General features: G+C 44.4%; 1 protein-coding gene across 1 annotated transcript in view; it reads left to right on the top strand.

Moving 5' to 3' along the window:
* BMP6 (bone morphogenetic protein 6) overlaps positions 1-25,707 on the top strand; it is an 87,505-nt gene extending 61,798 nt beyond the window's left edge. The window contains exons 2-7 of the mRNA XM_066558690.1: positions 747-939; positions 13,069-13,217; positions 14,396-14,593; positions 22,293-22,369; positions 24,270-24,380; positions 24,472-25,707. Coding sequence (XP_066414787.1) covers positions 747-939; positions 13,069-13,217; positions 14,396-14,593; positions 22,293-22,369; positions 24,270-24,380; positions 24,472-24,621 — 878 coding nt within the window. The 3' untranslated portion in view covers positions 24,622-25,707. The remainder of the gene's footprint in view (positions 1-746; positions 940-13,068; positions 13,218-14,395; positions 14,594-22,292; positions 22,370-24,269; positions 24,381-24,471) is intronic.

Here is a 25,707-nt window from a genome sequence, read left to right as displayed (position 1 = left end):
CAAATCCTGACTCCTAAAGAAGGAGGAATTCTGCTTTGTGTCTGTCTTAAATCCTGTGCCTGAGAGTGTACCCAAGGAGGTCCAAGACCAGAATCTAAAAGTGGTCACTCTTCAGCTCTCTCCTTCTAAAATAAGCTTCTGCAAAGGAGGGGGAGCTCTGGTTGACTTTAACCTCAAAATAAATATCATATTCATTGTATTCACTCACGAGGTGGTCCAATGGCTAGTGTACAAACCTGGGAACCAGAAAACAGGATGTGTTAGGGCACTTAGGGAATTGGTTGACCTGGTGCTATCACTTGGTTCTGCCTGTGCCTGCGTGTGCTAAAGCAAAATGGGACTGTTGTCTCCCTGCTTGGAAGAGAGCTGTGAGACTTAGGGAAATGCTGTAAAGAACCTGGAGAGCCATAGGTGGAAAATGCTGGGAGGGATCACAAGCTTCAGAGTTTTACACAGGAGCAAAATGCATGGTCATATTTCACCTGTCAAAGCTGGCTTTTCTTTAAAAAATAGGATATTAAAAGGAATTGGCTAGAGAGGAGGAACATTCATCTTCACTTAGTACTGTACTTGAAAAGCTTTAATTGCATAAGTTTTCCTGACACTCGCCAGGGCTATCTTTGGAGAAAAAAACAAGATTCCTTGTTTTTTTGAAGGAACAGGTGGCAGCATGTAGAAACCTTTTGTTGTTAAATTTTAGTCATGGTTCCTTTTTTTTTCCTTTTCTTTCCTTTTCCCATCTGCAGTTGAGTATGACAAGGAGTTCACGCCTCACCAGCGGCACCACAAGGAATTCAAATTTAATTTGTCTCAGATTCCTGAGGGCGAGGCCGTCACAGCTGCTGAGTTTCGGATCTACAAGGACTGCGTTTTGGGAAGCTTTAAAAACCAAACCTTCCTTATCAGCATCTACCAGGTGCTGCAGGAACATCAGAACAGGTATGCAAGAGGGGGCTTGCTCTGTGCCACCAGCTGCTGTCCTGGAGAAGGCTGAGCTTATGCAATAGTATTGATAATACTGAAAATAAATATAGGTTTGTTCATGTTAACAGGGTTATATTATTGCATGGTCCTTTCCTTATGGGAAATGGGCATGGTAGGGTGTGAATGAGGGTGTGACTTAGCTTCAAGCTTTGTCTTTAAATAAAGAAAGAATCTGCTGGGAAGCAGTAGATTTTTAAAGCACTGCTGGCATTGCTGTTGTGTACTGAAATACACATATCCCCTTTCAACTTTCAACTTAATACTAGCAGCCTGTTTGAAAAATACTGGTAATTAGCTCAGACTTGATCCGCTCTCAGCTGGACTTATATTAAAGTAAATAAAGCAGAAGAAAATTCAACATGCTGACCACAGGTACAAAATAATTTCTGTTCTTTCAGTGGCAATGAGAGAGAAAAAGTGAGAGAGGCAGGGTAGAAACTGTGACACAAAAATCCAAACAAGTGTAAATGGAATGATTAATTTTAAAAGAGTAATGTTTCAGATGGAGGAATCATGTAAGGCTAAAAGATGGAAATACATGGTCAATTAAATGTCAGAGTAATGCTGTGGTACAAAAGTGTTTCATTACTTCTACCGAAACTTGTCAGGACTGTAACTGTTCCTCTGCTGCAGGCATTAAAAAAAAAAAAAATCAAAACCAGCAGTGTTTGAAAAAAGCGCAATTTGTTTTCTCTTTGAAGCCTTCATGGGCGTTTTCCTTTCTGTTCCTTCTTTCTTCAGCCTTTCCACTGGTACCATTTGGAGGGATCAGCCTTTCATGATTGGCAGTTCTTAGGGCAACATCAAATAGCTCGTGGTTGTTCTGTGGGGAGTGTGGCTTCTGGGGAAAAGAGAGAAATACTTGGGTACATAGGTGATGGGGAAGAAGGTGTGGGTTTTGGGAGATCAGTGTTCCCTTTGTGCTTCAACTTGCAGATTGCTGGAGTGCCTCCTGGGATGTTGTCTATGCTGGTTAGGATGTTACATCAGTGCCCAGTTGATGAACAGACAGTCCTGCAGATTTCATAGATGTTAGATATATTGTTCATTTGGAGACACATTGCAGAAAAAAATGGCGAGTGTCGGTCTGCTTCAGATTGCAGAAGTAGAGATCCCACCCCCGGAGCGGGAGGAAACCTCTGCCAAGTGTCTGTGAAAGAAATTGATATGCTGCTCTGTGACAGTCACTGAAGCAGGGCACAGAGTAGGAGAACTGTCAAATTTTATATGGATATAACATTTTTTTGGAGATATAACATTTATGTGGATATAACATATTTAAACTGAGCAAGCAAGGCAATGTGGGAAAGAGAATAAAGTACTGGATAAAGTACAGGATATGGCCCCTAGTATGCCCTATTCCTAACAAATTTAGTAACTCTCTGTTCTGAAAGCGGCTGTGTGCAGCAATGATGCTGGGACCTTGCATTGCGGTTTCACACACCATATCAGAAGCATGCCAAAATGGGATTGCACTGAAAAGTTGGGACATGTCCTTTGGCATCTGCGTGTCCTGGGCATCCCTGTGTGCTAGAGGCCTCCCTACAGACAGAGCAGAGGCAGGAACACCTGGTGGGGATCCCCAGGGTGGTCTCTGCCCAAGAGCTGGCGAGTACTTTGGGTCTTTCCATTCCTTTCTGCCGCGTTCCTTCTGCCGTTGCTGGCGGCCATGCGGAGGGGATCCCGCCGCTGGGACTGGGAATCCTAACTCGGCTTCCTCCAGGCCCAGGCTGCTGCCAGCAATTCCCTGTCCCTCCTGACAGGGGCTGGGCGTGAACCGCTGACCCAGGGATGAGTGTCTGTAGTTCATTACTAACCCCTGACTCATCCAGTCCCTCAAGGCTCCCTTTTTGTTTCTTTTCCTGCTTTATTTATTTACTTTTACTGGTGGGAAGGAGGGAGACGTTTGGCTGAAGCATTTTGTACTTCAGATGAGTCTGTGGGACTTGTCACATCATCCTCACAGAGGTGGACAAGATGTGGCTCAGAGATTCCTGCAGCTGTAGAAAGGACATGCCCTTTTCCATTCTTTTTCCTTTCAGCTTAAAGGACTCTTACATGTATGTGTAAAATATAAAATCATATTTGAAAAGTATGCTTCTCTAATAATACATGGATAGGCTTCTATTTTCTGTATATTATCTGTAAATAAAAGTGCATATATATTTATTAATTGTCCTCTTTATATTAAAAATATGCAGATGTTAAAAGAGTTAAGATAGTAGAAGCTGCATATTGTATATTCAGTGTTGCATTCAGTTGAAGTCTGACTCCATTGGCTACAAACATTCACCCTCACTGGTGACCTGGGTGGAATATGACCTCTAAATATTCTTGAAAACAAATACTAAAAAACTGTATTTAGCTGTTTGCTAATATCTCTGCATGGAGGGGCAAAATGCCTCAGATTATTCTGGTATGCCTGAAGAAATTGTATTATTTGAGAGGTTATGGGTTTTGATCATCCATTCACTTACTTGCTTTTACTGGTGGGGGTAAAAGTCCAAATTTTTTTTTTTCTCCCCTCTTACCTCAGTGGATTAATTTGGAATACCATGTTCTCTTTTCCAGATCAGAACACTGGCAGGTTAAATTATAAGAAAAAGAAAGCACTGGGTTTTGAAGGAACTTGCAAAATATTTGTAAGGCTTCTATTGAATTTTAGAAAACATCTTATGAGCCAGAAAATAACAGCTGCCTTTGACTTAAAAAACCAAAAAGTACTAAAAAAAGTTGGGTCACACTTCCTTTAGATTAATGGTTTTGAATGACAGCCTGATATTTCCTGACATTTTATGACATTTTATTGCATGAGGAGGAGTCTGTTCAGATCTTGAAGTCTAGCTGGTGAACAAGGAGGTGAGAGAGAAGAGTTGATGTCACATCTTTTTTCATCTTTTTGGGCTGACATATATTCCTTCTGGTCAGGACAATTCATCTCTAAGGGCTGCAGAAGGTGCCTGTTCCGTTAAGATTTCCTGTCTGCAGAGAAAGTTCAAAGACACCATGTTAATCATGGTGTTATGAGGTTAACAGTTGTCTCGGGCAAATATTGGTAGCTCCTAAAATACTTTTGGGCACAAATGATTCTTAAGAGGGTAGCTGGCACGTATGGATTTAAACCAGGAATCTACCAGGGAAAGGCAGCATGAACCTCTGGGGGAGGAATATAAAGAAAAAGGATCCTGCCTGCTTCTGTCAAAGAAACAAGTTTGGCAGGGCAGGAGATAAGAGAAATGTTCAGTAAATACAAATCTTCACCAAAGCTCAGCCTGGAAGTATCCCTTGGCTCCAATTAAGTGTAATGAAGTGGCTTAATTCAGTATTACTTGAGCAAAGGGAAAAAAAAGCTCATCTGGACAGTAACAGCGTGAGCGTGTGACTCCAGCCCAGATGTGCGTAGCTGCACGGATTCGTGAGGCATTGCTGGCTGCTCCCTGATGGCTAAAAATGGAACCAAGCCTGAGGCTAAAACTTCTGCCAGTTACTGAATTACCAAACTGATTTTTGCCACTGTAGACAAGGCTGATATCAGGAACTACATGGGCCCATTTGAGGCTGTCTTCTAGGCAGACATGTATGGAAAGAGAGCATGAATGATCAGAGATCAATGCTGATTGAAATAGCATAAAACCTCTGGGCAGAAATGTGACTTTGTCCCATCAGAAATATGAAAAATATACTTGTGGGGGTTCCAGGCAGTGAAACTCACATTGAGGACAGTGTGGTCTATGTACATTCTCTCTCAAAAAAGAAAACATTTTTAATACTGACTCACTTGTGTCAGTAATATTTTCATCTCCCCATTCCTTCCACCCTTTCGTAAGGTAAGAAAAATAGTGCCTAGAAACGAAGCTTTTGTTTTTTAACCAAACCGTGGTTAACGGCCACATTTTGTCATAACACAAACTGCTGGAGCTGTCAGTGGGATGCTTCGAGGAGATTAATTAAATCCTCAGGATGGATGGGTCAAGTTTGTGGCCAGCCATCAGTGGCATGCATTTTGGATTGTGTGGAGAAGAGGCTTCACCAGGCAGGGCTGAGGTGATATCTGTTTTGCTTTGAGAGGGATGGCTGGGTTTAGGAACAGGCTGTGGGCTGTAGGGGCTGATGCTGGGAGAGGGAATGGGCGACACATCTGGCGGATGTTGCTGCCCTTCAGCTTCTGACCCCCCAGAGTTTTAAGAGACTGGGCTGTTTGAACACTAGGGTGGGATCTTTTTCTTCTTTTTTTTTTCCCCTCCTTTGGAACATGGAGGAAACAGGAACCTTTGCCAAAGCATTAGTTTAGGAAGGCAAGTGGTGTCAGCTTCCAGATGCTTGTCCCACCTTGCTGTATCTGACAGACTGTTTAATTTCAGCAGCTACACAGCCTCAACTCTCCTCCCTTGTGTGGTACCAACACACAGCTAAACCTGGCACCTGGAATTGAGTCTAAAGTGCAGGACTGATTTTGTGGAAGAACCAGCAAAGCCCTCTGTGATTTCTGGTACCTCTTGGGAGTGGAATGCCATGTAAACAAGACCTTTACAGAGGAAGGGAAGAAATGAGTTTGACCCTGAAAACCGATCATTATTTAAACAGTTTCTTTCTCGAAACTTCCATGCCCTCACCCAGAGAGGTGTCAGGTCAGGACTAGGGAAGGCAGTTTATGGTTGATCAAAGATTTAGTCCTTGGTATGGATCATCAGTATGTTTTCAAGTGTAAATATCCTGCTAATGCAGACCTCAAAACACTCCCACACTGTCCAAACAACTGATCTATGAAAAACACAGTGGCCTGTGTTAGTGATCAAAGGAAGATACGGTACGTTAATGGTCAGTTTATTAAACAGTTTTGTTTGCACCCAGAATGAAATATGGGAACATGATGGTCAGGAAGATTCCTCCTACATGAAAAGACACGTGTGGACATAAATGTGCCCTGCAGAGCAACTGCCTGGGGACCATGTTCCTGTTCTATGGAACACAATTCCTTAAGGGTTAAGTGCTTGTTGGTTTTAGCTGCCAGTTATAGTGGTAATAAAGTCTTCCTCTTTGCAACAGGATATTTATACAAATGTGATCCGAGCTTCTAATCTAAAGGGCAAATTGATTCAACTGCAGTGTTTATAGCTTAGAAAATAAATAACCCTCCTCAACTGGGTTTTGGAATGGGTTGTGTAATACGAATGACAAAGCTAGCATCAATCTGTTTCAAGTTGGGGTCAGATTTGTATATAGTGTGCATATATTTGTATATGATGGAGCTGTTTCCATGATGCTATAGAGAGGCATCTCTCCGCATCTCAGTTCAGCTCCCACTGTGGGTATGTGATTTATTGTGTTTTAGGCTGGTTGGTTTAGAGTAGTTTGAAAGTCAGAGTTATTCTGGGTGAAACAAACTGGTTCCATAACCAGCTGGCATTTTCTATCTAAACTAAAGAATGCCATATCAGTGCCTTATTTCTTTACTTAATGGACAAAGATAAATACTACCCCTTTGTCCTCTCCCCCATCTTTGTGCCTCAAGCTGCATTTTAATTCTGAAGTCTAGTACTATAGCTGTCACTACAGCTGGAATGCCCCTTTTCCCTAAATAATTGTAGTAAAAAGTAGAAAAAAAAGGTAAATACATATCTTATTCCTATGACTTGGGATGATTTTTTTCTTTTCTTTAAACTGTTCCAGTTTGTAAAATATTCTTTCCTCATATCTGTAAAGCTCAAGACCCTAAGCTAAATGGGTTGGCACACCTTTGCACCCAGATATTTGTGTTGACTTTACTGGGCATTATCATGGACCTGTAGGTTGAACTTCCCATAGTCTTGTTGTCTTCTAGTTCTATGCTCTGATTTTCTACCCTTTGCCAGAGGGAGCTCTGAAACTTGGGTTTCACCCTGCTGCTCTCTGGTGAGTCTGAAAGACAACCCTCTGCCCTAGGAGACTTTGGTGCCAGAGGCAATGGACACAGTGTTACAGAACAGCCTTTTCAGCACAGGATTACTCTTTACACAGAGCGGTGGAGGTGCGAGGCTGACCTTATCCATTCCTTCTTGCTCTTTTCCATGTCTGGATGCATCCAGGATGGCTTCCCCTCCCTATGCTGAATTGCAGATTTCCTCCAGAATGTCCCAACATCTCCATTCTGTGCTTTTTTTCCTTTGCTGGTTCTCAGTCCTTGCAAATCAGTGCCCAGCTGCTGGTCTTACCTTCCACCATGGAAGCAACTTGATTTGTAGGTTGGCAGTTCTTCATATTTCCTTCCTTGTTTCTAAGAAACTCTTACAGGCTGTGTATCTCTCTCCTGGCCTTCTGGCATTGCTTCTTCAGGACAGCTAAACTGACTCTCACTTCTCATGAAACAATAGAGACTGCCTTTGCTTTCCATGGCAGCTCACTCCAGGTGCTGGCATTCCCCTGCCTGAGGCTCTCTGTACAGGGGAGCACTGATAGATTAAATTTCCTATGCTGCTGTTAAGTCTTTGGAGTGCTGGTCATTTAGACACACAAAGTTGTTAAGGTTTTGTATTGCATCTCTTGGCAGTACCTTGTGCCATGGGAGCTCCACATAAGGTCCATTCTATAAGTAATAAACACTTCTAAATTTGAAGCAGTGCTTACATCTACTGCAAGATGGGGGATCTACAGGTCTGAAGAGGCTGCAGTTTCAAAGTTTTATCTGTGTGGAGCTCCATCCAGCTCTGCAAGACCAAGTCAGTTGTGGGTAAGAGTGATTTGCCCATTGAAAGTAGATAAGAGCAAATAATCTTGCTAGTTTGCTATATACAGAATAGAATACAATTTTTACAGAAAGTTGATGTGACCACAAACTAAAGATCCTGAGGTATGCAGAAGAGTATTTAGAAAGTGTATTAATTAAAATGTAGATTCCACACACTTCTGTGCAAAATTCCCTTTTGAGAAACTGCTGCTAAGCAGTCTAGACTATTATGTCAACTTGTCTTTGAAGAAAAGTAAACAAAAAGGTTGAGCTGAGGAAAGTTTTAGAGACTTATAGTAATTAATGTTTTGGTAAATGGCTGTTGATGCGTAACAATCCTTTAAACACCTGGGTAATTGCAAGCTTTGAAGTTGGGCCAAAAATGTTGTTCCAAGACATGTAATTAAAATACGAGGCCTTTAACTTGGTCATTTTGAAGGTGAGATTTCTGTTTGTTCTCTCTGTCTCCCTGAGAGACTAAAACTTCTGTCTGCTTGGGGAAAAAAGGCCAGGGAGGGTGGGAAAGTAAAAAAACAAGTTCAACAGATGCTTCTTTAAATTTAGCTTTTTATAGCTTTGGTGTTTTTCCTGTAGCAAAGTTCCATGTTGTAATGTGTATCCAGAACAGAGAAATTATTTTAATGTGAACATTTCACTAATTATAGTAACTAAGAGAAACCACTTGACCTGGTTACTAATTTGACTGAATTCTAATTTAATTAGTATTCAATTAAAAAGAATTAACACCTAGAGACATTCTGTTGAAAGGTTTACACAGAGGTTTCAGTTAACAAAATATTTATCTTAGAGGGGGAAAGCACTGAAGCTAAATGCAAGCTGTTTCTCCTATAAATGCCCTGAGCACGTGGTTGGGATGCCGGCATTAAGAATAGTAGCTATATTTGATATTTATATCTGACAAATCTGCTCTCTGAGGGCACTGGAGCTAAATCCTGCCTTCTGAATTACACAGGCCATATTTCCTTCAGTAAACTGTGTACTCCATTCTGTTTATTGCAGCCACTTGTGATTGCTCTGTTGACCTTTGCTTCTCTGTCCTTCTCCAAAGTCTTCTGAAGGCCATGGAAACACTACCATCTGTTTCTTGAGACTTGAGCTGTACTTCAGGGCCTTGATGCAGAAAAAAGACCTGTTTTGAGCTGGGAGTCTCTAATTTGCATCTTCCTGTTTAATATCCTCTCTTGTATCAGGAAAGTTGTTTCAGCTCATCAACTCAGTTTCTCTCATTCACTTGCTTCTCTTTCATAATAAAAGGTTAGTACACAATATGCCTGCAGCAGCCTTCCTATGGAAATCAGTAACTGGACTCATCCAGATGAGACTGTTGGGCTCGTTAGTGACAATGAGGTGGCAGTAGCTGTGTAAAAACCCAGAGGCAGGTTTAGACAGAGAGTATGAAGAAGCTGCTTGTTTTGGTGATGAAATTTATCTTCTGTATGCTGAATTTTAAAGTAGGTGCCGGAGGTCCTTTGATGTCCTTGACATCTGGGGTTGCTTGGGCATGAAACCTTTGGACTGACTCTGCTTTCTTCAGCCTATGTTAAGAGCAGATACTTCTTCCCCTCTCTTCAGTGATGCTGGCTCAAAAATTTCTTCCAGCCTTTATTTTTCTAGTTTTTCTTGTTCCTCACACTCTCTTCCTGTTTCCCTCAGGTTCCATCTTACCTCTGTTGTTCTCAAAGCTGAAGCTTTCAGACATCCTTCCATGAATGTGACCACATACACAGTTGCTGCTTCCTCTTGGAAGGCCACTGCCTGCCTCACTGCACAGGATCAATGTTGTCACTTAATGGCTAGAAATTCAATACTGTGTTTTGTGTGACTTGTTCAGTATATTTCCAACTGTCTTGTTCACTCTTTAATTTTGCTTCGACTGTGGGCTTGCAACTACTTATGAGTAGTGCTCTTCAGCATGGTGTTTGACTGCTTCCTAGACTATTTCTCTTTTGGACATAGCTATAAGGCCTCATTCTTCTTGTGCAGATGAAAATCTTTGTAATCCCTTTTTCTCTGCAGACTTTTTATCCAAGGTCTCTTCATTTAGTCCTTGCATGTCTCCGTGTCCCTCGCGACAGCAAAAGCTCCTCTACCTTTCCCTGTCTAATAAGATATTCTTTTTCTTTGACCAGGGGCTGAGATGACTTGTTCTTTCCCTTTAACCTCCCTTCCTATTTCTCTTTGACCAGAGACTAGTCTGGGAGATTTCCCAGTGTCCATTTCCAGATCAGACATCATATGGCTTTTCTTTTTTGCAGGAGTAGCAGGGGTATCTCAGCCACACAGCTCTAGAAAGAACAGATTCTCCTCAGGTGATTCATGGTATTTGGGGGGAAGGAGGGGAAAGTATGTTCCCTGCATGCAAAAAGTCCAGAGAATTTTGTTGCTAAGAGCTGAATCTCTGTTGAGCCTTTGTGGGCAGCAATTTTCAAGTACTTACTGCTTGGCCAAATTTGAGGTGATTTTGTTAAGGAGTGGGGAGGACATGCAAGATTTCTGTTCTGAAAAATATAAAGGAGTGGTTAAAGACACGCAGTTAAATTGTTGGGAGGTTTTTATATGTGAGTAAATTTTTACCCCCTTCTTCCTCCTTAGTTTTGTCTTTGGAAATAGCTGACTGAATATTTTTTTAAAACCTTCATGCCAAAATGGAAACTAGTAATGATACACAGTTCTGCACAGCCTGCTGAGGCATGGACGACAAATGTTGATTGAAAAGAGGCTTAAAGAAAAGGTATTCAGATGTGTTGCCTACACATCCACTATGCCCTAAAATACTTGTGGGGTGAACCTTCATCCAGTTGAGCAATGCAAAAGTCATCTGAATAGCAGAGCTGATTGAAAACCAGTTGGGACTGTATGGGACTTTTTGCAGAGACTTAACTGGACTGGAAAGCCTGATGATCCATTTTTGTTCATTTTACAGAGGAATCAAAATCTTTCCAAAGGGAGAGTGACAGACTGGGATAAAGTGGCTCGTTCTTGTTTGGTAGAATTGTTCTTTGATCAGGCAGTTTTCTTACTATATTTGTGGAGGATACTAAAATGAGGGATACCCATTGGAAGGCAAGTCTGTATTTTAAGTAATCTGATAATTGCGGAGGTTCAGTCTGAGGTGGTGTGGGGGGCAATTTGATTTGGTGGAAAGGACAATTGCATTTGGACGTGAAAAATCATTGAAATTTGACTGACTAGGGAATTAATGTGTCCTTTGTGGTTCAGCAGCATGAATCCAGGGATTATAGTAGATCACAAGGTGAACATGAGTTAACAGTGTGAGTTTTGTGAAGAAGCCAAAATCATTTTCTGAGGTGTATGAGTAGAGGTGCAGTCTGTGAGATGTATCAAGATTATCCTTCCACTGTACTCAGAATCAGTGAGATCTTGATCTGAGCTGTGTCAATAAAAAGCAATGGGAGAAGTCAGTCTATAAAACAGGGCTTGTTAAGGAGAGACTGAAGATATTGTTGTAATAAGAAGGGGACATTGTTGTGACATTTAAGTTAGATAAAAAAAGGGGGAGAAAGGTCACATGAAGCCCATTCAATTTCCTGGAAAGATGAGAGAGTTCCTGAAGCTGGAGATATATGAGATCAGGTCAGGCAAACATCTCTCAGGAACAACATGGGTAGTAGGTGATTCTTCCTGGAGTTCATGGGAGTGGGCTACATGATGCCATGTGGACCATTTTGGCTTTACAGCTCTCTGATGTCCAGGTGCCTTCCCAAATGTCAAGGCAGTGGGAATGTAAACTTCCGACCTCTTCTTCGTGTTTTTTTTAGACCTGACTACTCCTGTGTGTGTGTTTCAATGTTCAGGTTTGCTCTTAGAGAGTTCCTTGTGTAGAGGAGTTACAGAGTTCAGGAAGCAACTGGTGTGAGGAGGAAGGTCCGAACAGGTGCTAGGAAAACCTCTTTTCAGATATCGTTTACTTCAGGCATTGGAGAGGCCTAATGTTTAAGTCATATTCAGAGGTGGGAATGATCTAGAAGTTCATTCCTCTCTTAAAACTGGAGAGGGAAAGAGTGGTCACAGCTGCAGCTGCTGTTTCCAGTTGCCTTTAAGCAACATTTCAGTTTAAATACCTTGCCTGGGAAAGCCCAAATCTCTCAACCTTAGGGTTTCCAAAGCATGGAGCAGCTGACCAGCCATAGCTGCTTGCTGCTGTTGGAGGTGAAGGTCAGAGTTAATCCTGAGCCCTCTTGCCACTGGAGGAACAGTGGCAAAGACTCCTGTGGGAAAGGCTGCTGAGTCAACCACAGCATGCAGCTACCAGTGAGGTGGAGGAAAGCCTCCATGCTGTAAAAATAGGAGCTCTAGTACACTTAAGTGCTTTTTTTTCCATGTGTGATCTCATGCAAACCAAGCTGCTGGGCAGTATGACATAGCAGTTGGCCAAAAATAAAATGTAACTTAATCAAAATTTTTTCCTGAACTTAACCTTTGGTGGGTAGGAGAGACAGGTACCCTGTTTCCTCATTTACAAATGTTAGGGAAAAAATATCCAGGGGGGAAAAGATAAGAAGATGGGATTGACACCTGGTATCCTTTTATGGTGATGACCACAGGTAAAGGATAGGAATTGTAGCTTTCTTGCACAGGAAAGTTACATTATACAGTAAGAAAATATACGTAATACAGTAAGAAAATATATGTGGGATTTCTCTGAGTGCTTCTGCAGCTGATTTCATTGAATAGAGTTTGGGTGAGTACTTGGTGCTGCAAAAAAGTTATTGACTTAAAAGCATTTGAAGCTGAAGCCCATGAAGGTGGTACAAGATCAGCAGCCTTGAAGCTAGGCGTCCAATTGTTGTTGATAAGCCTCAGAAAAATGTCTTTAGAGGCCTTTAGAGGTCCATTTTCCTTCACTGTTTGATGCTTGGCCAGTTGTTTTTTTGGTGCTTTATTTTGGTCAGTTGAGGTAAGCCTGTGTTAAGTGTGGGGAGCTTAAATCATGACACCCCTATGGCAAAAGCCATAGAATGCCTGGTCATGCTGATGGTTCCACTGGCTATTAATATAGTAAATGTATGAATGAAGTAATGTCAGGGCTAGCAGTACACTCTTCAGGAAGAAGAGTGCCTTACTCATCCCTTGCTGGTGGAGAAATGGACAGCCCTGAGGAGTAGGATTGCTTTCCTCCATCTTAGAGAATGGTGAAAATCTTTATAATCCTGAATTTCACGTGTGGAAGTATGTGCATCTCATGGCAAAACTCTGGATACAAACAGGCAGATTTGAGACATTGTTTTGTTTTGGACATTAACATAATTTAGAACTATTTCAGATTTTGTTTCTGTAACAGCAAAAGCCAGGAGAGAAAATCCCCAACCTCACAGTCTTGTCATTCCCCTTCTCTGCAGGGCCTCTGACCTGTTTCTGCTGGACACACGGGCAGTGTGGGCATCGGAGGAGGGCTGGCTGGAGTTTGATGTCACTGCCACCAGCAACATGTGGGTGATGAACCCCCAGCACAACATGGGACTGCAGCTGAGCGTGGTGACCCAGGATGGTAGGTCATGGGCCAGGTAGCACGAGTCTCCCCTCAGTCTCTTGGATGCTGTCTGGAAGTGGTGCTGACAGAACTCTGCTGGGATGAGGCAGGGTAGGCCCTCTGCATTCCTAAGGCAGCTGCAGCCAACACCACGAGCAAGAATGTCTGAGGGCACAGGTGGTGGGCTGTGCCCTCAGACATTGGTTCCTGGCTGTCCCATGATGGACATGTCTTTCCCTATAAATGAGGTCAGCTGTCCCTAGGCAGTACCAGGCCAGCTGGTAGAGATGGCTTTGGGTAGGGCCTCAGTTTCTGGGTTGGAGGTGGAAGGGGGCATGGAACTGGGATGTCATGTGGGGTGAGGTTTGGGGATGAGAAGAAGAGAAAAGGCAGAGGTATGTACCTCCCCATGTGTGTTTATATTAGCTGTCCTGGCTGCTGTGGCTGCTGTTGATCTCATCAAAGCTGACGTGGGAGCACTGCTGGAGAAACTCTGTGGTTGCTGTGTGGGGCAGCTGTAATAGCAGCATTTCTCAGCCTACAGACACTTTGAAAGGTGGAAAAGAAAATAAAATAAGAGACTGCAAAAGTGCATGAAATTGGAAGATAAGCAATGGAGAGGATCTAGATGAGCAGAAGGTGACTGACATCTGTCTTCTACAGGAACCAATCTCCAACCTTGTTTTTTTCTATTGCTTCATTCTGCAGTTTAGTACACCTGTGATGTCAAGTAAGACTAGAGGGGCTGTCCACTTCTCCCTGAGGAAATGTTAGTGCCAAACTCTACCTTCCCAGCTGGGCTGAGAGCCCATCATTGTGCTCCTGGCAAAAGCACACCATCTCTTTGCCCTCTGCTGTCCCTAGACATCTCCTAATCTCATGTCTGCTGCTTGTGTTTCACTGATGTCATGACACATCAAGTTCAGTGTTTTACATATCTATCTATATAGCTTCACTGCCAAAATGGGACTAGAGATGCCAAAGGGGAACCAAGGAACCAGATGTTGCAGTGAAGTCTTGCCCAGCATGGGTGGAGAGCTGTCATAAAAATGTCCATATGTTGTGGTTGCAGGAAATGAATATTTGGTGTTTAAAGAGGAGTATAAGCAAGAAGAGAGGAGACATTGGTTGCTGAAAGGAGCAATGCAACTGCACCATTTCTCTTAACTTTTCTCCCTTTTCTGTTTGGCTTGAAGGTTTCAGTGTAAACCCTAGAGAAGCAGGGCTGGTAGGGCGAGATGGCCCTTATGACAAGCAGCCTTTCATGGTTGCCTTCTTCAAAGTGAGTGAGGTTCACCTGCGCACCACGAGGTCAGCGACCAGCAGGCGCAGGCAGCAGAGCCGGAACCGCTCCACCCAGACTCAGGATGTTTCCAGGGTGTCCAGTGTCACAGGTAACCATGGAACACGGGAAATCAATCATGCAGCACAAGCTGGGATGATGTCTTGTAATGGTTTTGGATGCTTTGGAGGGCAGAAGCAAGAAGGGGGTCGTGAGGTGGGATGCTCTTCCTTGGGGTAATAGGTTACATCTGCAAGGTTGTAGGAGAGGAGGTCTCACGTAATGAACTTACAGGAGTCTCTTGAATCCCGCATGGAGTCCAGACCCCCATGTGAACTTGCATCCATTGGATTCAAGGTGGTGAGGTATTTTAACCACAACTCTTGTGCTTGTAGTTTTCTTGCTATACAGTATGTGTCTAGGATTATGCCCTGTGAAATGCAGTATTTCAAAGACTCTATCTCTGTATGCACTGAGATTTATGGTGTTGCATGTATGCATTCCCAGCAGAGTCCTCTTTCAGTTTTCTTTGAAAAAAACATGGAAGAACAGCATGAGATGCTTTATCTTTTTAATCTTGTGAGAACATCAGTGTACACATGGTGGAGTACCTTTCCAGGCAGGCAAAGAAGTTTTGCTGTGGAGAGGTTGCATGTTGCAGGTTTTGTACAGAAGCCTTGTGAGTGCTGTTGTGGGCCGGTGGGGCAATAGAGTAACAATGACATTTTGGCAAAAATTGTCAGTTTTCTGTCTTCTAAGTCATGTCTGTTTTCCATTACCACAAGCCCATCATTCGCTGAGCACCTTCTTTCCTTCTTTCCTCTCAAACATTTCAGCCTATTCCAAGTTGCTTGATTAATTTGCTTATGCTGCCCCCTTTGTTTCCTGTAGTATCCCTGCTTTTCTCATGTTTGGAAATGACTATGCCCCAAGGAAGAGAGGCAGTTGTATTTTTTATTCTATGTCCAAACACAGCAGAGGGAGATGAACCAGCATTGGTGATGCTTAGCTGGTGAGAATATGTAGGCCGTTCCCTGCTCTTGCATGCTTGGGTTGTGGGTGAGCCATACTTGATCCCAAGGTGGCTCCATGCTGCAGGGAGCAGAGCCAGGCTGGGAGCCCTTCCAGGGCTGGCAGCCAGAGTTGTGCATGGCCGTGTGTTGACTCAGCTCAATTGCTCCAGCCCATTGTGGTGATGGCCTTGCCCTCTGGGCTAGTGTGTGCCAGCAGCAGCTGGCCCCTGGTGGCCTTTGCACGTCCTTGTGGTGCACACTGCAGCGTGGCTGTGGATTCCCATGCCATGCCATGCAAGTGCCAGACTCGGCTGGGTGTGAGATGTCCTCTGTGGATTTTAAGGACAGGAGGAGCAACTCAGTTCTGCAGCCCAACCTCCCTGGGGGAGGCTGGCCAGTGCCAGTGTGATATTCCAGAGGAGTCATCATCTAATCTGCCATTGGAACACCTTATGTGGATCTAAGTTGCTGAAACCTGCTTTGGTCCCCCTTCAGGTTTCCGTGCTGCAGTTTTACAGCTGGGCATCGTAGCTGCTTGCTGAGTTATTTTCCTGCATGATGAGTTTGCCAAGGGCACAGGTAGTTTATTCAGCTGGGTGTCATAAGCCCAGCTGATATGCAGGCAGTTCTCCCACTTAGGTAGGCTCAGCTTCTGTGCTCCCTTCACAAGAGCCAATTTTTAAATGCATTCACGGTGCTTTGGGAAAGTTACGTGCTGCACTGCTGTTTTTGGTGCTAGTGGCACTTGGAGTCAGGATAAGCTCCAGCTTTCTCTCCCTGGCTCTACAAACTTCACAGTGCTGAAACAAAATTTTCACACTATTAAATCAGGTGATGTGACTCAAAGCCCCAGAGGGAGCAGATATGTTGGGCAAAAAGGGCTATTTGTACTTTGCTGCTTTCTTGACTACACCACACATCAGGTCATAAAATTCTAAAATGACAAAAAGGGAAAATAGCTGGCATTCTGTGGTCTCGAGGGCTTTTTTTGGGCCAGCTTTAATTTAAAACCTGGAATTTGGCAGCACAGTGGTCAACAAGATATAGTTGAGACTGTAGATTTAAGGCAGGGGAAAGGAGGGGAATTTGAAATTAAGTTGTATGTTTGGTTGGTTTCTGTGTTTAGAAAAGAGAAACTACATCATCTTGTTTTCCTTTCTAAGTGTGACACTCTCAGACTCTGTTCTCTTTAAGAAGTGGTTGATTTAATGGCCCAAGAGGCACCAATGACCAAAAAGTGTTTTTAGTGTTAGAGATCACAGGGCTTTTTTCTTTTTTTTTTAACCTGGGAAGATAAAAAATCCTGATGGATGGTGGGGCTGAGGAAGCATTTGCCCCAAGATGAAGCAGAAGGCAAGCCCAGGGATTATCCTGAAGGCTGCCTAGCTCTTCTGAGGGTGCCCTGATACATCTGGACCCAAAGTGGGTGCAGAACTGAGATGCTGCTGTTCCCTTCTGTGCCTCTCCTCACCCGCGCATCTTCTTCTCTTGCTGTATCTCACATCTTGTCAGATTTTTGGTTGGTGCTCTTCCCCAAGGTAGGATTGCTGCTCCCTACCACGGCTTGAGAGCAGTTTCTCTTCTGCAGAGCAAGGCACTTTTTAGTTTTGATGGTTTTTTTTTTTTTTTTTGTAGACTGCAGCTTCCTTCCTCCATGTTAATCAATACACAGGGTTTTCTTATTTCAGCCCAAAAAGGAACCCCTTTCCCAAAAGATGCTGTGAGTTGTTTTGGGGCAGTATGTTTTAAAAAGCTCCAATTACTGTCTGGATATGGGAAGTGTTTCAATTAGTTTGGAGTACATGAAGTGTGCTGCAGGGCTGGTATTGGACCTGGGGAGGCAAGGAGTTAGGGGAGGGCATGCTGCTGTGTGTGGGAAAGGGACCCAAAGAGAGCCCACTCTGCTCCCTTTGATGTGCAGTTGTCCTGCAGTCAGTACCAAGAGCTCAGATGCTAAGGCTGTGTCTGTGGCACAAGGTTCTCAATGGTCTGTATTTTTTTGCCAAGAATGCTTATTTCCATGTATTAGAAACACTTAATTATCACTGGCTTATATAAAGCAGAACTGAGCAACCCCCATGGTTACAAACTGCTTTGACATAGAGTCCTGAGTCAATGCATTCCTGGAGCCTCAATTCTTCTGCAGAAGGAGGATGAGCAGGAAGAAAAAGGAGTATTTTCATCTGCTGAGGCAGGAAGTCACATGCCAGGTCTGGCCCCGGCCATGGAGGGACAGGGTGGGTGGAAGGAGCCCGCAGGTGTTTCTCTGCTGTTGTCTGCAGGGCCTGGAGGGCCCTGGCTCAGCTGAATCTTGCAGTGGCTTGAACTTGTGCTCTCGGACTCGTACTGACCCTCCAGCTGAACAAAGAGATGGGACTGTCCAGCATAACAGGCGGTGAACCTCTGCCCTTCAGCCACCTCCATGATTTATGGGTTTCACACAGGGCTATCTCTTTCTCCAGTGGCGATAATCCTTCTCTTCTGCAAGTCAGCCTCCAGGCATATCTGTTCCTATCAGCCCCTCCTCGTGGAGAGAATTTGAATGCCTGACTTTGGGCTGCACTTGCTGCTCTGAATGAAACTCAAGCCGAGTCCCTTTTCAGGCCCTTCTCTGTAATGCCCCCTGGAGTGATGTGAGGCGCTCTATGAAAAATGGAAAGGCCCTTCAAGTGGCCTTTCCTTCCAGCAGATGCGCACTGAACCAGACAGATTTCCGCATGTATATGGGAACCAGATATTGCAAAGGGCAGCATTCACAAACACTGGAGGCAAATAAGGCCAAATGCTTTTGTGATGGCAAGGGCCTTGTTAATAAACTTTGTTATCTGGCAGCCAATCCTCCCTCCAGTATAGTTTTCCCTTCAGTGCAGTGTTTGGATGCAGACTGGAGCAGCGTGGCCAGCATTTCTGTGTGTGACTTCACATGCAGGTTCACGTCAGCCCGACATCTACCTTTCTTCCCACCCAGGCAGATCACTTTCATGTGAAGTGGGCTGTTATTAACTGTGTGATCAGTTTACACCAGCTTTATCCGGACAAATCACCAAAGTCAAACACCAAGAAGAAGGGGCTAGCCTTGGAGACCTCTGTCAAAGCTATTTTGGATCACAGAAGCAATTAATTACTGTGTGGAATTTTGTAAACTGGCACCTTGGGAGCAGCGAGGGTGTACTCAGATAGATCAACCCAGTAAATATTTATATGTTCTTTGCCAGCACTTAACGTGGGAGAGGCTATAGGAAATCTAAGGTGGGTGCATAAGTATCTGTAGGAGGAAGACCATTAGGGTCAGGCTGTTCTCTCACCCTTTTCAGCAACACACATGCCAGTGTCCAGCCTTAAGAGAAACATCTGTGCTTGCAGAAAGTCAGACCTGGGTCCTGTGAAGGCAGACAGCATTCAGTGCAAACACACCACAGAGACAAGCCGTCTTAGCTGTGATGTTTTAACTGTGCTGCTCCGGGAGTTATTTTTAAGTGCAGAACTAGGGGTTTGAGCTTTTTTTGAATCTCTGTTTTAGAAAAAATTGTTTGCAGCATGATTAAATGCAGTGCCTTGTAAGTGCCAAGTTAGCATTTCTGAATTGGTATGTTCAGGGCAAAAAATAGAGACAATTTTGCTAAACCCACAATGAGCCTATAGGAGCTCCCAGAGCAGCTCCCTAAACTCTCAGAGATGCTGCAGGCCTCTGGTGAGCAATCCCTGCCAATTGTGCCATGGCAGTGTGGGCCAGCCCTGTGGCAGCTGTTTGCAGCACCTCCCCTCTGCAGGCTGCCTGCCTTTGGCCCTCCTGGCTCCCTGCTGCAAAGCTGGTGGGAAGGGACACAATCCCTGTCACCTCTTGACAGTTGGATCTTGCACTGCAAACCACCCTGAGTGGCAATTTGGGCTAAAACAGCTGAGCACGCTGGCCTGGGGTGGCTGATGCTGCTTTCCAGCTTTGCAGAAAATGTGTTGTGGAAGCCAACTTCAGTAGCTCAGTGAGCTTTAGCTCACTGCCAAAAACTCTGTGACTCTGTGTATTCGTCTTCTTTTCAGACCCATAACTGATGGGATTTCAGGATGTAGGCCCAATGTAGGACATATGCTGAGCCCCTAACTGTAGGGAATGGGTCATGATTATGTGCATCTGTACTGCTTCAATTTCCCCAATTCAGAAAGCCACTGCTAAAGGTTGCTTAAAGGTTTGTGACTTACCTAAAGCTGGGCTAAAATAGCTTCCATAAAGCAAGGATAGTAGGCAAATACATAATAAGAAAGGAGGGCAGGGGATCTTGGGTGAGGGTTAAACAGGGAAGAATGTAAAGCTAGGGAGAGGGGATGTTTAATGTGTTGACATTTAGAAAAGCAAAGGCTGAGGCTGGGCAAGTGAGGAGGTAGAGCAGTCTGCATCTGCCCTGGATGGAGAGCAGCCAGGGCTCCATGCAGAGTGTGAATCAGGTGACTCTGACCAGTGAGCTGAGGCGAGGTTTTGGGGATAGTGTGAGAGAGGACACGTTCATAACATGTTCTGCTTGGTGTACCTTGTTAAGCAGCTCTTTTTTTCCACCCCTGTGTTTTCTTAAACTTGTGATTGCTTGCAGCCTTCCTTCCCACTCCTGTTTTCTCTGCCTCCCTTGCCTTCTCCCCTTTCCTGTAGCAGATCTGGGTAAATTGTAGCTGGATTTGGAACATAGCACAATTTTACCCACTCAATTGTGAATAGATCAACTCCACTGTCAAATACAGATGGTTTTCCTCTAAACAATCTATATATCCCATTGAAGAACAATGAGGTTGTGTTCCCAGGTGTTTTAATGAAGGCCGTTGATCACTAAAAGCATCTTCTCATATTTTTTTTCCCTCATTATGACCAAATAATTTCAAAACATCTCATGCTAGAAATTTGCTCCTGGGCTGAGCCAGGGACTGGGAAGCTTCATCCGAAATAAACCACCACACCCTGGTTTCTACTGGGTATGTCTGGTTTGAAAAAGGAAAGCTTGAATAGAGAGACTTGCCTCCGCTCTCGCTGCCGCGTGCTGCTGGAAGAGCGAATGTTTATGCTGCAGCAGGCTGTTAACCAGCTCTGCTCACCTGATTAAATCCGTGATTGAAGTGAAGCTATTCAAAGGCTGAAATGCAATCCTCAGAGTTTAAAACCCAACTGCTTCTAAAAACAACTCTCTAATCTTTGGTGGTTGGGAAGCTGGGTTTGAGGTGTAGGGTTTTTTCGGCCCTCAGTGTTAACTGTACCCAGCTGTACTGCTGTGCTGCCCTTAATGTCAGTTGGATGTGCTTTTAGTATTATAGTTTTTCTTCTGAATAAATATTTGCATTTGTAGTTCCCAAACTTCGGGGGGGGGGGCGGGGGGAATGATGCTGGAGGGAAGAAAAAGAAAGGCTTATTCAGAGCCAAGGAAAAAATCACTAAAAATATTTTTCTATCCCAGCTACCACATATGGGGAAAGCTGCACTGGGAGGGTGCCCTTTCAAGCCATGTTAGGGGCACCAGGGGGCTGGTAAACTGAAAGATCTAGGGCAGCAGGGGGCAGGGGCATCAGCCTGTGGCATCTGCCTGCTGACAGGAGCGCCTTTACTCGCAAATGGGAGCTGTGAGGGAGGAGAAGGCCCCTGTGGAAAGGCATGGGAGGAAAACACGGATGGTGACTTTGGCTCCCAAGCTGCTTGGCTGAATTTGTTGCCATCTCTTTCTCTCGTGCCTACCATCGGGTGCAGAGCACAGGATCAGCAGCTGTAGCTGGTGGCCAAGTCACCTTGCTGCAAGGGTGGTTTCTGTGGCTGCTCTGCTGAGGTCCAGCAGCCACCTGAGGTGTGACAAAATCAGCAACCACCCATCAGGGTGGATCTGCGCAGCCACCTGGAGGTGAAAGGCCCCTCTGTCACAGCTCAGCTCCTCTGCTCGCTGTGGTTTCAGGTGTTCACATGCCGAGCTGCCTCTCTTTCCAAATATAAATGGGAAATTCCACTTGCTGTCAATAGCTGTACTTTGTGGGATCATCAGGAGCAGCTCCTGCATGGTTGAAACATCCCCATACATTGTGCCATGGCAAGGGAGAAGGTCTTTGTCAGGGCTTTGCATCCTGTGTCCTCACTTTATTGACAATAAGGAGCAAGTGAATGGTGAGAGCATGTCAACTGCAAATAAGCAGTTTATGGAAAGGAGAAATGTGTTTTTCAGGGCATGGTTTGTAAAGGTCCAAGGGCAGAGGTGGTGCCATGGGTCACATAAGATGTGTGGGGCAAGCTGGGGTAAGGTACAGAGAGGAATAAGGACATGGCTTCCCTGCCTATGGGACACCTTAGGTGTTGGAGGACTTCTGCAGACTGGTGCAGGGGCACAAGGTGATGATTAACCTTCCTGGGGCTGTAGTTCTCTCTCTCAGTGAGTGTGTGCAGCTTGAGCTCCCCACCTGGGGCAGCACATGCCAGAAAGGGGAGCTGAGGAAGTGGGGTGAGGGTGAGCACTTGGTGGGGATGCAGCCTATGCAGGGTTGAAGCAGATTTATTTTTAAGGAGTAGTTTTACTGGAGATGTTTTCCAAGCACTTTAAAGACAGCTGAGTTACTATAACTGAGTCACTGTTACTTGGGTTCCTCCATTCCCACAGGCATCTTAAAAGCTTCAGCCCTGCTTTGGATGTCCCTCAACACCCTTTTCCTTTTAGCTGCTGAGGGAGCTCGTCACTTCTCGCTGCTGAGCCCGCAGCATGCACACATCTGGCCAGATGTGCCCTCCAGCAATGCTCGGCCTGTTTTACTTTCTAAATTCTTGTTTTGCTCTTTTTCTTTTAACAGATTACAACAGCAGTGACTTAAAAACAGCGTGCAGAAAGCATGAGCTTTACGTTAGCTTCCAAGACCTGGGATGGCAGGTGTGTGATGTTTCTCTCTGGGTAAACCAGACATTTTGTTATGAAATGTTATCTAAACAGTGTCACAGTAATTCCACTCGACTCTGCCATTATGCTTTAAAATGTCCCTTGTGCCTCCTCACTAAAACCAGTCACAGAGAAGGGCAAATAAATATTGATAGTTGTGACATTTGATAAGACCCAGAGAAAGCTTGATACTTTATGGAATTCAAGTATACAGTCATTCTCTGTCACTCATGGGAGTCATGGTACGGGCAAGGGCTTATATCTGTGTACCTCCAATGATAAGGAAAACAATCTGATGTTAAGCAGTGATTTTAACTAAATTTTTTTTCTAGTGATCACCCTGATTTTAACCTTGGCCATTGTTTGAAATCCTCCACAATCCCTGCCCCACAATTAGCATTGCCTGCGGTAGGTAGACTGAAGACTGAGCTTAGTTGCAACACCATGAGGCCAGAAAGTCATTATAAAGTAAGTTATTTAGAGCCAGGCTATAGTGCAAACAAACATCATATTTCAAAGAATGCCATCACCTTCTCTTTTTATTTTATTTCTTTTAAATTACTTCATTCAACACTTCTGAGGGAGGTCCCATTTCTATCAGGTAATATTTTTACCAGGTTATAATTCAGGATGCCAGAGCTGTCCTTGCTGCATCTGTCATACTCAACACATGCAAGTCCTCTCTCAGCTAATGGGATAGCAGCATTTTTTGTAGCTCATGTGTCAACTCCAGCCCAGTAGCTGCAATTGTGGTTGTGTAGTGACTCCATTCCCCATTACTTACGGGTGACTTTTCACTTGAGCAGAGACATTCCATCTCTTCCTTAATCTTACTTGCCCTACTTTTGGGCAGGAAGTGGATTCCAGTTGGGAAGTTCATGATCTTGAAGGTACTACCTTCACCATTCTAGTTGCAGAAAGGTAAGATGCTGCCAAAGGAAGGCCACAGACCAGCAGGGCTCATTCTAAGAGCTGGAATCCAGTCCTACTTTTTGTAGGAAAATGATCAAGGCAAGGTAGAGCCCCCTGCAGTTGGGCGCTGCTATTTCCTTCAGAACAAACTTGGTTAGCAAAGCTACAGCAACAGTGTGTGGCTGCTCAGTCCTGCTGAAGCAAAATTCAGGGAAACTCAGGGGGTTGTCAGGTAGAGTGGAAATTGCCTAAGAGATACATGCACATGAAACATGCTGGTATGTCCTTCTGCAGGGTGACCTGCAGAGCCCAACACCAAGGGAGGCCAAGCGTCTCTTGTTCCGTGGTGCTGCTTTTAATTTCCCTTTGGCTCTTTTGTGTCAGCAGCAGACAAGCTTCCTTTGGTGGAGTCCCCTTTTTGCCTAGCATGGCACTCAGATTGCCACTGGGGCCACCTCAGCTCAGGCTGGCTGTCATGCCCCTCCTTTAGGAGTCTGACACAGGTGGAGAAGCTGTTAGCCAGCCAAGATTTCCCACAGTGTCGGTAGCAGAGTAGTATCCCTCTATAAGAGTGTATAAGCTAGGCTCCTTCTGAGGGACACCAGCTGTGCCTGTGACTCAACCTAGGAAAGGTATTTCAGCCAGAAGGCCTGCAGGAAATGTTGGAAATAAAGGCCTCCAAACCACAATCTCCACAATGCAACCCAATGAGAGTTTTAGGGGTAAAGCCCTCTTAGTTAATGGTAGTTGAGCTGTACATAGATGTGCATCATTCTTTGGACATTAAAATCAGTGTGTCCATGGAAAAGTGACACACAAAAAGTGGTGCACAAAAAGAAATTAAAAAACCCAACTAAAACCCGAGCAGTTTCAGTGAAAACACATTTTCACCCTCAAGGAAGAAGTTAGTGGAAAATTTTCAGCTGCTCTTAATTGTGTGCAGTTGTCTGTTGAACCACATTCTGTTTGTTTCCCTAAAAAGGACTGGATAATCGCTCCAAAAGGCTACGCAGCCAACTACTGTGATGGGGAGTGCTCATTCCCACTCAACGCCCATATGAACGCAACCAATCATGCCATTGTACAAACTCTGGTAAGTCTCCAGGCAGCTCAGTGCCAAAGCACCAGGTGAATTTGTAAACAATATACCAGTGTCTCAGTTGTGTTTTCTTTCTTGGCAACAGGTTCATCTAATGAATCCTGATTACGTTCCCAAACCATGCTGTGCACCTACCAAACTAAATGCCATATCTGTCCTTTACTTCGATGATAATTCTAATGTAATCTTGAAGAAATACAGGAATATGGTAGTAAGAGCTTGTGGATGTCACTGACAAACAGTCTTCACACGGACTCTGTGATGCTGCCATGAACTTGGATACACCCCTCCCTGTTTTCATGACCTTGGGGGAAAAAACCCCACGTGATTAACCACCCTTCAGAACACCATGTATGTGCCTTGTGGGAGGAAGGGGTGTGGGGACCACCCCCTAGGGTGGGAGTAAACTGCTGGACTTCTTACAGACTGACCCTACACCACAGTGGCTGCCCAGCTCAGCAGCAGCAGCAGCAAAATGCCCCCACACTTTATTTGGCTGGGATGGTCTTAATCTCACAGAGAAGCTTGACCTGTAGCAGGTGCTTGGATATGTGCTGCAGTTTTACCAGATGAGCACTCAACACCCAAAACAACTGAGGGTCTTTCTTTGGGGGCAGGGAGGGAAGATGAGGGGGAGAGGCAGAGAAGCTAAAGAAAGTGGTGTTAGTACTTCAGACGTAGAGTGTACATCTTGTGCAAGATCCTTTTGGCCAGAAGAACCAGTTACTGCACCTAGACTGTCTTCTCCTGACATCTGTCATGACAGTAAGCATCTAAAATTGTGCCAAAGCAGATGTTTCAGCTCTCTTATGCTCCCAGCACCGTTTAACTCTTATCTTGCAAGTGTAAGATGGCATGGCTGCACCCTGTGTTAGAAACACTACCATGAACTCAGACCCTGGCTGGTCTTCCCAGTTCACTATCTGACTGAGCAATACAAATTTATACACTTGCTCTTATGCAACTTCCTTCCACTCCCCACGTGGAGCTGCCTCATCTACTACCACTTCCTGAAGGAAGTCAGGACACTTCTTCAGCTGTAATTCAGACGTAAAAGCTTAGGGGCCATTCATTCTCTAGCTGGACAGTTTGTTTACAGGAAGACAGAATGTCAACAACATTTGCAATCTTTCCCTTTCAACTCATGCAACTAACAAACTGGTATAAAGGAAATGCAGCATAGAGCCATGGTTTGTCTAGCAGAAGCTAATAGCAAATGGTTTTGATCAATATTAAACTTGTATTAAATGCACTTACCTCTACTTGCATTTAAAAGGCTTATTGTAAATACAAGCTATAATTTATTGCACTTGTCACTGTA

Source organism: Molothrus aeneus, chromosome 1, assembly GCF_037042795.1.
Source record: "Molothrus aeneus isolate 106 chromosome 1, BPBGC_Maene_1.0, whole genome shotgun sequence".
NCBI classification, from domain to species: domain Eukaryota; kingdom Metazoa; phylum Chordata; class Aves; order Passeriformes; family Icteridae; genus Molothrus; species Molothrus aeneus.
The sequence above is the reverse complement of the archived record's forward strand: the minus strand, read 5'-3'. Positions and strand labels throughout refer to the sequence as shown.